Source organism: Diabrotica undecimpunctata, chromosome 7 (genome assembly GCF_040954645.1).
Source record: "Diabrotica undecimpunctata isolate CICGRU chromosome 7, icDiaUnde3, whole genome shotgun sequence".
In the NCBI taxonomy this organism is placed as follows: Eukaryota; Metazoa; Arthropoda; class Insecta; order Coleoptera; family Chrysomelidae; genus Diabrotica; species Diabrotica undecimpunctata.
In genome coordinates, this window is record NC_092809.1 from 112,818,802 (window position 1) to 112,833,134 (window position 14,333).

The following is a 14,333-nucleotide window of genomic DNA, read 5'->3' on the forward strand; positions in this document are numbered from 1 at the left end:
TTAATGGATAGGCGCACCGCATGTGTCTAATGGTAATAAATGGGGGTGTGGTACGGCTTTAACACCGGCCAATGTTCAATATTAACAGCTCTATTTATAGCCGCTGACTCGACGCTGACTTGACGCTGAGTCGACGCTGACATGACGCTGACTCAACTCTGACTCGACGATGATATGACGTTGACTCGACGCTGAGTCGACGCCGAACGTGAAATGTCACGTAAAATGACGAGACATTCGATGCAGAACGTGAAATGTCACGTTCGGCGTCGAGTCAGAGTCGAGTCAGCGGCATGTCAGCGTCGAGTCAGAGTTGAGTCAGCGTCATGTCAGCGTCGACTCAGCGTCAAGTCAGCGTCGAGTCAGCGGCTATAAATAGAGCTGTTAATATTGAACATTGGCCGGTGTTAAAGCCGTACCACACCCCCATTTATTACCATTAGACACATGTGGTACGCCTATCCATTAATTTCCACCATCCACACACCTTATCTCAACACACTACACGAACAAAATAGACTGTTAATATTGGTGTTAAAGCCGTACCACGGCCCCTTTTATTACCATTAGACGCATGTGTTTATCCAATAATCGCCACACCTTATCTCAACCCTGCGGTTTCGCGCCAACCACACGCCCCGACAACCCTGCGGCGCCCGTCACACGACCCCCGCGTCGACCGCAAGTGGTGCCAAGTGACCCTGGTTTCAAGTGACCCACATCTACTAATGATAAATTAAAGAGGTGTGCTCGGTCCCCATTTCCCACAGTTTGGGAATATATATATATATATATATATATATATATATATATATATATATATATATATATATATATATATATATATATATACCCGGTATTTAGGCGTTCCACGCCCTTCCGGTAGGGATCTATGGAGGAGTATCACCTAGCCGCAAGCCCTTATCTCTTGCCGTACTGCTCCACCATAGGCCGATCAGATACCAGCATATTCTAGGTTTGGGAAACCCTGCACTATTGTATCATCTGCATACCGCAGGTTATTGAGCTTGACTCCATTTATTGAGATGCCTTCATCAATATCCTTTAGAGCCCCTTCAAAAATAGACCCTTAATGACAAACAACACAGCTACATGCAGAGGAGTGGCCTACGTCCACAGTGGATGTAGCATTACAAGAGTAAAAGAATTGATCAGATTAAAATTATTTAAACTCAATCTGTGTGATTACCTCATAATGTTTGTTTCTGGTGTTTATTTGGCACATTAAATTATTTTTAATTATGAATTTTGAACATAATTATGCTTCTAGGCGTATAAACATAATTATGTCAATTATGATATAAATATACATTTTTTTTCAAATAGAATATAGTTCCAATTGTTTATTATTTAAGACTCTGACGATGATGAAGATCGCCAAATCAAACATTCGAATAGAAAGGAACGCTTCTTCTGGCAGTACAACGTTCAAGCCAAAGGCCCCAAGGGGCAACGATTAGTAATGAAAACCAAAATGGAGGATCCGCATCATCTACATGAAATTACAGATCCTGTTTTTAGCCCTGACTGTTCGGTAAGAGGCATCAAACATAGCGGAAAGGCTAGAAAAGGTTAGTAGTTTAAATATGTATATTAGATCTATCACGAATGTAGGACTTTATATTATATTCATTGTATACAAGGAATAACCGAAAATAAATTACTTGCTGTATTGCATTCAAGCAATCCCTGAATTATTATTAATAATTTATATCAATTTAACAATATTAATTATTGATTATAATCCCGGGACCGCTTAAATGTATTGTGAAATCTGCTTAATTTGCATTTCACGTGGAGGACATTAGTTCAAATCTGTTTGGATAAATCTGTTATTATAGGAAATACCAAAAAAAGTTATTTATAAAATTCACATTTTAAAATTATTTACAAATATATAGGATCTTCCATAACACCGTAATTTATCGAAGTTGGTTTTTTTAACGAAACACCGTGTATTTTATTTTAAATTTAAAATCGCTTCACTTCCTCGTTACAAGAATACAACGTTGTTTTGTGTTATACAGAGTATTTAAATATAGACATGGGAAATATTTAGGACATATTAAACTACATTGATTTTATTTTATGATCATCATCATCATTCTCGCTTTACAAATCTTCGTGGGTTCTAGCCTCCTCAAGAATTTCTCTCCAGTCGTCCCTATCCATCGCCTTCCTCCGCCAAGCACGTATTCCCATATTTCTCATGTCCTCATCGATGTTATCAAGGAACTTTGTTCCCCTTGAATTTGTATCCTACATTAAAATTTTTCAAAAGTTAGTTTTATTAAATATACCAACTGATTTGGTATTACGAGCTCTTTCATTGCTTTGAACATTTTTCTTCTATTCACAGAGTCGTAGGCTGCTTTGTAGTCTATAAATATGTGATGAGTACCAATGCTATATTCCAGTGTTTTTTCTAAAATTTATTTCAGGGTGGCAATCTGATAAATTGTCGATTTACCACTCGGAATAGATAGATAGATATAGAGAGGTAGCCTTTTGGCCTATTCCACTGCGGCCTTTTCACATCTATTGTGGTTCTCTAGTCCTAGATAACATTCTCTAACCTGACCCTTTTTATAAAGACTAATAGCTTCGAGACTGTATCTTCCATGTAGCTATTTGCCGGTGGATTTTCTCCTCCTAATGCAAAGAACCGCACATTTGCCGGAGTGTCACACTGACATAAAGTGTGCTCAGCCGTTTCTTCTTCGAGGTGACAGAATCTGCACAGGTCATCATCTGATAATTCTATCAGCTTCAAGTGCCTATTCAGCTTACAATGCCCTGTTAGAAGACCTACTATGGCTTTGACTGTTTTCCTGTCTTTGCTTATTAGGTCTGCCGTTTTTGACGAATGTTATGAAATAAACTGTTTCGCCTGTCTTTGTTCTGGTGAATTACTCCACCATTACAGAGATTTGTGAGCTACCCACTTCCTTGTAGCCGTTCTTGTTACTGACTCTGCATCGCCGCAGAAGGGTTCTGGTCCAATGAATGGCATTGATGAGCCTTGTTTGGCCATTTCATCTGCTTTTTTATTACCCTTATGACCCTCTTGCCCCGGTACCCAGGCTACCGTAACCTTGCTACGGTCTCCTAGTTTATTTAGGGCACAGACACAATCCCATACTAGCTCACAATTGACCTCTACAGAATTGAGTGCCTTAAGCGCTGCCTGATTATATGTGAAGATGGCAACTGAACAGAACGTTCTTTTCTGCCTTTCTATCTCTCCCACGCAGTGATGGATTGCCGTTATTTCCTCCTGGAAAACTGTCGCATCCTTAGATAGACTTAACGGGAAATGTATCCCTTGATTGGTCCCTAGTATGCAGTCTCCCACACCCTCCTATGTTTTTGAGCCATCCGTGTAACAGGTAGCAGCAGCTTGTATGGGTACACCTTTATTAGTCTTCCCTGCCTGGTATATTAATTGTGAACTTATTGTTAAAGCTATGTCTCGTAGCTGTCTCGTCGTCAACTATATTTAGGGCTGCTTGCATTCTTTCAGACACCACCTTAGCAAACCTGCCCCTGACGAATTGCTATATCGTCAGCATATCCTAGACAATAAAAGCCTTCTGTGGACAGATTTCTGAGGGGATCATCTACCAAGGTTGCCTAAAGTAGAGAGGACAGAACTCCTCCTTGTGAACAGCCTCCACCTACCTTTGCTTTGATGGTTGCTTTACCAACATTATTAAATGCCCCTTCTATATCTAAAAAAGCGGCCATTGCTATCTCTTTGTCTTCTATTGTCTTTGAGACAAGCCTATTTAGATCATTCAACGGAGAGTCCCTAGATTTACCAGGTTGTGATGCATATTGACGATTGCTTAAAGGATTATCTTTTAGCACTTCGTCTCTGTGTACCTATCAAGAAGCCTTTCCAGCGTTTTTAATAGAAAAGAAGATAGGCTTGTCGGTCTATATGACTTTGGTGTTAGGTCTGATACTTTACCTACCTTAGACAAATATATGACTTTAACCTTTTGCCATATTTCCGATACGACCCTTCATACTAAACTGGCTTTGAGGAGCTTGCATAGGTGTGGTATCAATACTTCCAATCCCATATGCAGCAATATTGGATATATGCCATCTGTCCCTGGAGACTTATATGGCCGAAACTTATTTATAGCCCTTCTTATTCTGTTTTTTCTTGTGATTGCTATGGCTATTTCCCAATCTGTAGACCTTGACTTAGTGAGCCTTTGGTCTATGTTGGTTTGCCTATTTGCATCATCCAGAACTATTGTTGAGCTCAGAAAATGCGTGTTTATCAGTTCTCTAGGACTTTCCTCTTTGGTGTCCGTAAATTTGGCATTAGCTTTCTTTAGGAAACCTACTTCTTTCGTTGTAGCACCATCCTTTGCCACATCGCCACATCAATGCCTTCTTGTTCCACTCTTCTAACTAGCGTTGCCGATGCGGCTTTTGCATGTTGAAGATTGGCCTGAAGAGGCCTTATTTCTCTCTTCATTGTGAAGAGATGGCCGGTTCTAGATCTGTGGACATTCCTTCTTCCGTGGGTCCGACACACAGTTGGACATTAGTCCTTATGAGTGTGTCAGCTCCACCCGAAGAAGGTTGTTCCTCTTCCCGAACCTCCATATGTAGGGAAGTTTTCCCTGTTTCACTGGAACCAGTTACTACTTGCTTTTCATTCCGTGTGTTTTGTCTTCCCTTTTTTGGGTCGGAGCGTTAACCGTCCTACTCCGAAAAAAGGTGACATTTTTAATTTCTGGAGTTCTTCTCGAGATTCAGAATCCATCGAAGTGTATAACACCCCTTTGTCTGAAGGTTTACTACCTCAGACTGTCCATAGATGTGTCCTGAGCCCATGGTTACCTATCGTTAATCTATTAAGGATCCTTTTGGACTCGAGACGTTCCCCATGTTCGTTCTGTACGAAGACAATGCATGAGTGCGGCTTGGGTATATCTTCCCACTCCACAGACCTGAGAAATGCACTCTCCCAAGGCCACAGGGTTGGAATCACCTCCTTTAGCCACCGCGCACTTATGTCATCCGCACAGTTAAATTCCAGGAAACCAGGCCTGTATGTACTCTTCAGGAAGAGAACCTGTGGTCTTGCTTTCGGAATTTTGACATACGTACCTAAGATGGCTATTTCGACTGCCTTAAGCTTGTCTACATCCATCTTGGCTTCCGGGAATCCTGTTGGTACCACTGCAACCTTAACAGAAGCGGCAGCTTCGCTGAAAGTCACACCTTCGGTTCTTGGCCTTTTCCCTTTGCGCTGGCTTTCGGGTGGTGTGCTTTCATCTGACCTTAGCCTTTTTGGGCCTTCGATCTTCTGGGCTTGTATTACTTTTGTCATGGCCTCTAATGGCTTTGGCGGCATCTCTTTTGCCATTTCAGCCGCCTTGATGAAATTGGCCTCGATTTCAACCCCCATTGGCTTGAAAGTAATCTTGGCCTTGTTTCACCAGTCTACTGATTTTGGCTTTAGAAACGCCAGGTAGCTTTGCAGCCCTAATGTCTTCGTCTGTTATGCGATCAACGTCTTCCAACGCTGTTACTCTGACAGCCTTTTTGTTTCCTTGCCTATCAGCTTGGGAGATTTCTTTAGAAATTCCGAGCCTTTCGGCGTTCGGATTTTCTCGAGAAGCTCCCTGCCCTTCGGCTTTAGAAACTGTGATTTTGGCTTTGGAGTTCCCTGGCCCTTCGGCATCGGGATCCCTTTGGCCCTGAGTTTTTAGTATATCTGTTTTTTTAGATTCCATATTGGTCCCACGAGTAGCTAGGGAAAGACAGTCAACCCCTCGCAGAGCCCCGCTTGCGGGGGTAAGGTCTAAATACTAAGGGGTGCGACCTGTTGCCCAAAGGAACCTTTTGCGACGCGGTCGCCCCAGTGCCTTACAGCCTTCACCACGGTGTCTCACGGCTTGGCGTGGGTATTGTTTATTGACTATCTAGTCTAGATCCGCTGAGTTTAGTTTCAACAGTGCCGCCACGTGAAGGGTGCAATCAAAGATTAATTAAACACCCCCAATCATTGTTGGGGGTACCCAGCGGTCTTGGGATAGTTTAAGGAGGTGCAAAGTCCTAAGACTCTCCGTGCAAAAACTTGTCCCCTGAGATTTGTTCTTTTCTCGCTCAGCTTTACGCCGATTAGAAGAAGAAGAGCGCATCCCATGGCCCCTACCACTCTGAAGCCAGCCTGGTATTTTCCTAGTATACGTTCTGCATATGGTGCCATAGGGTTACATAGTACCGTGGAAAATATTTTATACGCTGCATTTAGAAGCGTAATTCCTCTGTGGTTAGAGCATTCAAAGATATCTCCTTTTTTGTGTATGGTGCAAAATATTCCAATATTCCAATATTCCAATCATTGGGGAGGGATTTCTGTGTCCATATTTCTTTTAAAAGCTGCTCTAATACAATTTTGGTATTGTGGCCACCTTCGTTATATAGTTCAACTGGGAGATTATCTATTCCGGGTGATTTGTTTCTGCCTATTTTTTAACTGCATCTTTACCTTCAAGAATTGTTGGTGGTTCCTCTTCCCTCTACTCTGTTCCCCTCAACTGATCTCTTCCGTCTTCCAGGTTTTCTTCTTCTTCCTCTATATTAAGTGCCTCATACTATAAAGTATTCCACCCATCTATTCAATACATCTTTCCTTATTGTTAACAGGTCGCCATTCTGACTTCTGTATTGTTTTGTGGTTGCCTTGAATTATTTTCTGTTGATGTTAACTTTCTTAAAGAATGCTCTGAATTCTTTCTCTCTGTTAAGGTTTTCTATATATTTAAGTTCCTTATTTAAGTGGTTTCGTTTTTTTCTTTTGTATATCCTCTTTTCTTCTGGTAATTCTCCACAGTTGCTCTAGTTCGTCGGGTAAGCATCTTTCTGTAGGTTTAATTTTTTTCTTTTGTTGCATTCTTGCATTCATCGTCAAACCAATGATTTCTACAGGCACAAAACTCTGTTCCCATTTCATCTTTCTCTGCAGCTTCAATGTCTTTCTTTATTCTGGTCCAGTAGGGATCTATATCTGTCTGGCCTTCTTCACATACATTTTGATTCCTTAGCCTCTTAGTGATGTTTTTCGAGTATCGTTCTGCAATTGTTGCGTTCAGCTTTTGTACACTCGATTTTTTTTTATCCATTTTATTTTCTTTACTGGTGTTTGAAATTCTAGCCCTCAATATTGAGATCACTAGGCAATGATCTGAGTCTATGTTTACGCCTCTATAACTTCTGCAGTTTATTAAGTCTGTTCCATGCCTTGAATCTTTTAAGATGTGATCAATTTGATCAATTCGTTGTTCTTCCATCGGGACAGTTCCAGGTTATCTTGTGTATGTTCTTGTGTTCAAAATAGGTGCTAGTGGCGTGTCATTATTTAGTGCTGCTGTACAAGTGATAATAATGTATATTATTATATATCTCACGACGCATATTATTCGACGCATTATTCTTTAAAAACTCTCACAACTGACACTTCAAACCAGTAGCGTTGCGCGCTAGCTGTATTTTACTTTATCTTTGATACCTCGCGTTTTTAACAGTTGGCAACCCTAATTTGCGACCATTTTTTCTCAGACAACCTTATAGAATCATATTAAGACAAAAAATAGCTATAATTTGATATAAAAAACATACATGTACGTCAGCAGCGTATTTTATTTAAAAAAATAAATGAACAATAAAATTTTTGTTCAAAAATTAATTACAATTAATTGAATTAAAAATTCTCTGCTATATTAAATACTCTGCTAATTTTAAAGGTATGTAGAAATGCCAGTTTGATTAACTACATTATGAACTATGAACATGAACGTAGTGATCCAGCAGTGGGATCATAGACTATTATGTCCGCTTAAAATATATTCATTGAAAATCAAAGTAGTGATTATTTGTTTATATATAATTCGATTAATATGCATTTTGGCTTGTTAATGATTCCAATTTTAGAAAGAAACCATTTTTTAAAGATTAGATTAGTAAAGAGGTTTAGATTTAAAGATTTTAGATACATTCTTGTCTGGAGATATACTCCCTCTTGAAGATATACTCTCTCAGACTACTTTGCACAACTATTGAGATATTTTAGGGTTCACTGAACACTTAGTCGTTAATATATTTTTTCTCATTCATTTTTATCTTGGTTGACAAACATATATACATATTTACTGACAATTCACTGGAAACAGATAATAATTAAATTAATTCAATTAATTAATTAATTATTCTACAGCTAATAATAGTGTGTATATAGGAATATTAGTAAATTTTCACTAAAAAGTTCTAATTGCTGTATTGTTGAAGCGAAGCTTTTATGTACTGACGTTGTATTAATTTTTTTTATAGTAAAATGCAAAGCAGACCGTTACGACACGAACTATTTCGTGTCGTGACGATCCGCCATGACACGAAAAGGTCACTACTATGTATACTGGCGTTCTAATAATTTTTTTAACGTTAGTTGTTAATAAGTTCTTTTCAAACTATACTCAAATTTTATTTTTAAACATCTTGTTTAGTTTATATAATAATTAAATTTACCATAAATAATATTTATTTATATTTTATTATTACTTTAATATATAGTCTGACTTTGACGGGTCTGTCAAAAGTAAACAATGTATGCTTGGCAACAATGCGATCAATATAACGATAATATATGTTTCAGGCGATGGAAATGATTTAACGCCAAACGCACGAAAACTTTTTGTCATAGGCAGAGAGCTAGACAAGTTAGGCAGAATAATTAATGATATGACCCCCGTTAGCGAATTACCTTTTAATGTACGACCTACGTCGAGAAAGGAGAAGAATAAGCTCGCATCTAGAGCTTGCAGACTGAAGAAGAAGGCACAACATGAAGCTAACAAAATTAAGCTTAGTGGTTTGGAGTATGAGCATAGTGAGTACAGTCTGAATTTGTTATTAATATTTTTGAAAATCATATATCTTATATAATAATATAAAAATACAAACATCAGCATGTTCACTTTCACAACGCCGCCGAATTTCTATTAACGATTAGGCTATTGTTGTGATTGTAGTCATCACTATAATGCCTTAGTCAATACACGCGCGTCTATCACAGAGCGTAGGACGTCTACATAAATATTTAAAGGCTATTCAATATGTTTGTTTCCTAAAATATCTGTTTTATCATTGTAGAAAAGCTCCTTAACAGTATTGGACACGCGAGACTCCTCTTGAATGCAAAATTATCCGAACCGACTCCAGAAAGACAAGAAGAGTTCACGAATAATATGGAAAGACTGTACAGAAATTCCTCTAGTAAGTATTTAATTTAAGCAGTAAAGTGGCAGGGATAATATATTTGCAAATAAAACATGTCATTACTGTAGTCTAAATGTTCATAAAATTAGTTGACTTATGTCAATGTTTTTTAACTTTATTGTGGAATCTGCGTTTGGAAAGGAAGATAATGGCCTTTATATAATATATATATATATATATATATATATATATATATATATATATATATATATATATATATATATATACAAACAACACAGTTTATTAGGGCTGCAGTCAGTAGGTTTGGCCGGGATGTTATAGAAACACTCTTTTGACTTTTGGTCGAGCTTTCGGAATTCTTTTATTCCTTCTTCAAGACATAGTCGTTGAGATTATTTGTGTAAAGCTACGACACTCAACATTAAAAACATACATAAAATATAACAAGTAAAATAATGGACAAAATACATTTTAAAATTTAGTTGGAAAGTTAAAATGTTGTTAGTAACATCTTTTAATGGTGTGTTTTGACTCTCACAGGACAAATTCGTTCTTCTAATTTAAGACAGTGATTACACTGCACGGCCGTCTCGAAAGAGCATCAGCATTTAAATGAACTCTTCCAGTCCTGTGTTCGATCGCGCAATCATATTCTTGTAATCGTTCTAACCATGTTGCCATCTGGCCCTCTGGATTACGGAATTGTAGGAGCCATTTTAGAGCGGCGTGATCCGTACGAAGAAGAAACTTTCTGCCATACAAGTATTTGTGGAAATGCTCGCACGCCTTTACTACGCCTAGCAATTAATTCTCTCCTGGTAACGCATTAGTTTCTTTCTGGTTTCGACAAGACTTTGCTAAAGTAAGCGATGACTTTCTCATGCCCATCTTGGATTTGGGAGAGCACTGCTCCTATTGCACTATTGCTGACATCGGTGTCTAACACAAATTTTCCTGCCGGTCTAGGGTAGCTTAAAATCGGTACACTGAGCCATTTGTAATTGTTCGAAAGTTTTTTGACATTCTTCGCTCCATGTATATTCTTTGCCTTCTTCATTCAACTTTGTTAATACTTGGAGATGTTTTCAAATCCTTTGACAAAACGATATATATATATATATATATATATATATATATATATATATATATATATGTATATATATATATATATATATATATATATATATATATGTATATATATATATATATATATATATATATATAAATTTTAAGCAACTGCTTAAATTTTGAGCAGTTGCAAAACCGCGCCTCAAGGTGATTGCTTTTATTTGATTTTTTTTCATAAACAAATATATATTTCTCATTTTTATCACCAGTTATGTTATAAAATAAAAGCCACTCGTTTACTGATATTTTGCATTTTTGTAATTTCCAGAGGTAAAAATAGCTGGTCATACAACGGACTATGTCAACAAGGTTTTGGAGAAATTCAAAAGTAATGCACACACTACTACTCACGTTTCAGACGATTGATAGGCTTAAAATAAGATAAAAACCTGTTAACCAAATCTCATTGTGCATTTTCTGTGGTAACTACTTTGTGGTATAATATGTAATGGAAACGTTTTCTATTATAAGAGTTGTAAAATGCATGTTAGTGATATTGATAGTTTATTTTTCATGCCCATACTTACAGTATTGCCTTTGCGTAAAACTATTTTAACGATTTTTCCCACCAATTTGATTGCACGTTATTTACCATCAGTGCAATTTTATGTCTCACAAGTATCCAGCATTGCCTAACTTTTCGAATGTTAGCAGATTTAAAGAAATTTAAAAATTATGAAATAGTAAGGTTATGTCAGGACTGCAGGTTGGAAACTAAAGATAAAATATTGATTTGAAAAGAAGATTAACGTACATTTTAATTTGGAAAAGAATGTTGGTAATAACAAAAAGAAGTATCAAAAGTTACTGGATAATTTTTTATTAAATGTTCATAATAATGATTCTTGACATCTCTATAATTAAGTATTACTGCTCTTATAGCAGTTAATAAGGCATACCATTAGTAGACACTCGCTAGAATAGTTTTTTAATTAAGATATTATTATTAAGAGCTCCTTACAAAGAATATTTAATTAGTTTGTTATTTTGTACACGATAGAAAACAAAAAGCTTAATGTCAGACGTACTATTATCTAATAAGTAAAAATCACCTAACTTTAATGCATACTAGATAAAATTATTGTATTAGTCAACATAAACAATAATTTTAATATTATAAATATCTAATCATAGTATATTTTGAACATTCACGTATCTTTCTGATTATTGATTTAGACAAATTTGTACTTCTGTATTTGACAAGTTGGTACTTCTGTGACGACATAGTTTTTTCATTGATGTTGTGAAATGGAGTTGGTAGGAGATACGGAATACTGTATTTATATTGTGTAGAACTTTGTATTAATTTGTATATTATATATTTTACTTTTAGATTAGCTTACATGGTGTTATTTCTTTTATTAAATGTGTTTTGTGCCATAAACATGATTAATATTATGAGAAGGTAAACGATCTTACTTTTAACATAAGAATATTTTCATTATTTGCAACATGGAGTAAGATTTGATAGTTTATTTAAGTGTTTATTAGGAACATGCGATATTTTTGAAATATTTTTGTTTCAAACACAATTGTTGAGATATTTTGTTTTCGGTTACATTTTTTTTAAATCATGATATTATTTTATTGAAATGGAAAGCGAGTTTTATGGCAGTTTTAAAGCGATTGAAAGCATTTTTCGTATGTTTGTGAAGATTTATTCGCAGGACAGATCGTTTAGATTTGTGGTAAATAAAACAACGCGGCGGTCGATTAGTATCGAGTTTATTCAAAAATAAGCTTGAGAATATTAACCAACATTTGCCTCAAATAGTTTGATATAGAGACATATAACACCTAGAAAGCGCTCTGCAATCTGAAGCTGTTCACCTGCATCTCTGTCTAATGGCCGGGGTTTATCAATCACGTAACTTTCTCATTACCAAACAATCTCTAGTGGAAAAGTCACGTGGACGATAAACCCCGGTCATTAGAAAGAGAAGCAAGGACTGGTCGTATCTTTTTCTCTGTCACACTAGGGGAACGGGTTTAGATTGCAGCGGTCAGTCTATGGTTTGACAAGAAGTAACATAACCTAAAAATAAATAATTCTTCTTTTCTATGCTCTCGCGGGAAGGTTAAGATTTATATAAGCAATTCATTTTTAAGTTTGATCATTCGCTATATACAACAAACGCCAATTACGTCGTGTAAGTAGATACAGGAACTGTGTCCGTCGTGTAAGTATCGGTACTAGCCAGGGAACTGTTAGAAGTGAGATGGGACCATAATATGTCCTGTCACGTGGGACCACTCTGCTCTCATTACATATAACCTTTGGATGGAGTCCGGAAGCATAAACATCTTGTGCACATGAGTGGTAGTGGAGTAGGCTATTCTGCAGTTACCTGTCAAACGTATCTTGTCATCACCTTATTCCTACTTACGTTTACTGCCAAAATAGGATAGTTTAAATCCATTCTTCGTTATCAATATATTCATGTTTACACGGTCCTTGAGTGGATGTAGCGTTATGTGAGTTCTTGGTTTTGCTGAACTTTGAATCCCGCTTGCTGCGCATTAAGAGCGAGCTTTAAGTCAACAAGGGAAGCGTTCTGCAGGTCTGCTCCCAGGTCAGAAGATCCCGTGATGATACGGAATATAATTACTCTTGGAAATGCAATCCAAGTAGTGAACCTTCCGCTATGATCCTCAAGTGTCTAAAAAAATTATAAGCGATAAATGAGAAAATTATTATGAGCGGTAAAGAATGCTACGATATCGGTTTGTATGGTATATCGGTGACTAATCTATTCTTCTTTTCAGATGTCAGATTGGGGTGCTGGGTGGTCCTTTCTTTACCAATTTCTTTAAACGTTTTTCCATCGTTTATCATTAATTCCATTTACTTCAGCAATTTTTTATTCTTTTTTCTTTTCCTATATATTTTATTTAATCTATCCATTTTTCCCTTGGCCTACTTCCTTTTCTCTCGATATTCCTGTATCCAAAACTTACATTTCAAGAATCTCTGCCATACTCGGTTCACTCATTCCAATCCCAAGCGTCCAGTAAATGTAGTAATTAATATTTTACTACTGTGGAGACATTTTGACTTCAACTCTAAGTGGCTGGGAGTACATATACTATACAAGCAAGTACACGTGTTCATAGCCAATACTCCATTGACCCCATTCATGATTTTACTTCTTTTTTCAATTAAAGAATTCTGCAACAATCAGTTTATATTAGCTATTAATAAGGTGTGGTATAGTTGTGGTAGAATATGTTATAGCCAAAGAGCAGAGAAATCTGATTTTGGAAAAAAACAAAACGTTATATTTCTTTGGTATTTAAATGTTTAAAACTGAAATGTCAAAACGTTATCAATATGTCACCTTGTCGGAAAAATACTAGGTGATACATCAGCATTTTCTATTAGCGTTTAACGATGACGTCATATAAATAAAATTGCGGAAAAGTATTTTAAATTTAAGAAAATAATATTGTTTTAAGTAAAAGTTGATGAAGACCTGAATGGTTTTAACTGAAATAGTCACCACATTAGCGTACCTTGCCTAAAATATTTCTTCTGCATACTAGTTCTCATCATCATCACCATCCAATGACTACGGACAATGTAAACAAAGGCACGCAGAAAACACGCGTTTGTTCAGGGCCGGACTAGTAAATTAAAGATACAATATAAAACAGACAAACTTTGACAGATGTACACCAATTTTTTAAATATAAAAATGATTAACAAGATCGACCGCTATTAACCACAAAATAAAGTATAATGCTTTAATAAACTTACAGAAATTACTTTAAAGTAGGGAAAACTTTTTTATTGGCAATAAATAAGTTCTTAAAAAAATGCTTTACACTATCAACACACGACCTAACGATTAATAAATCAACAAACCAAAAAATAGTTTTGCACAATAACTACTGTGACTCTTCATTTGACAGACGACGGA

The 14,333-nt window shown here is 36.5% G+C and overlaps 1 protein-coding gene across 4 annotated transcripts in view; it reads left to right on the forward strand.

The window, feature by feature from the left end:
• REPTOR (repressed by TOR) overlaps positions 1 to 14,218 on the forward strand; it is a 72,745-nt gene extending 58,527 nt beyond the window's left edge. For all 4 annotated transcript variants that reach the window (XM_072538009.1, XM_072538011.1, XM_072538010.1 and 1 more), the window contains 4 exons: positions 1,377 to 1,592; positions 8,702 to 8,935; positions 9,199 to 9,321; positions 10,682 to 14,218. In XM_072538009.1, the coding sequence (XP_072394110.1) occupies positions 1,377 to 1,592; positions 8,702 to 8,935; positions 9,199 to 9,321; positions 10,682 to 10,779 (671 nt within the window). In that variant the 3' untranslated portion in view covers positions 10,780 to 14,218. The remainder of the gene's footprint in view (positions 1 to 1,376; positions 1,593 to 8,701; positions 8,936 to 9,198; positions 9,322 to 10,681) is intronic.
• The last annotated feature ends 115 nt before the right edge of the window (positions 14,219 to 14,333 follow it).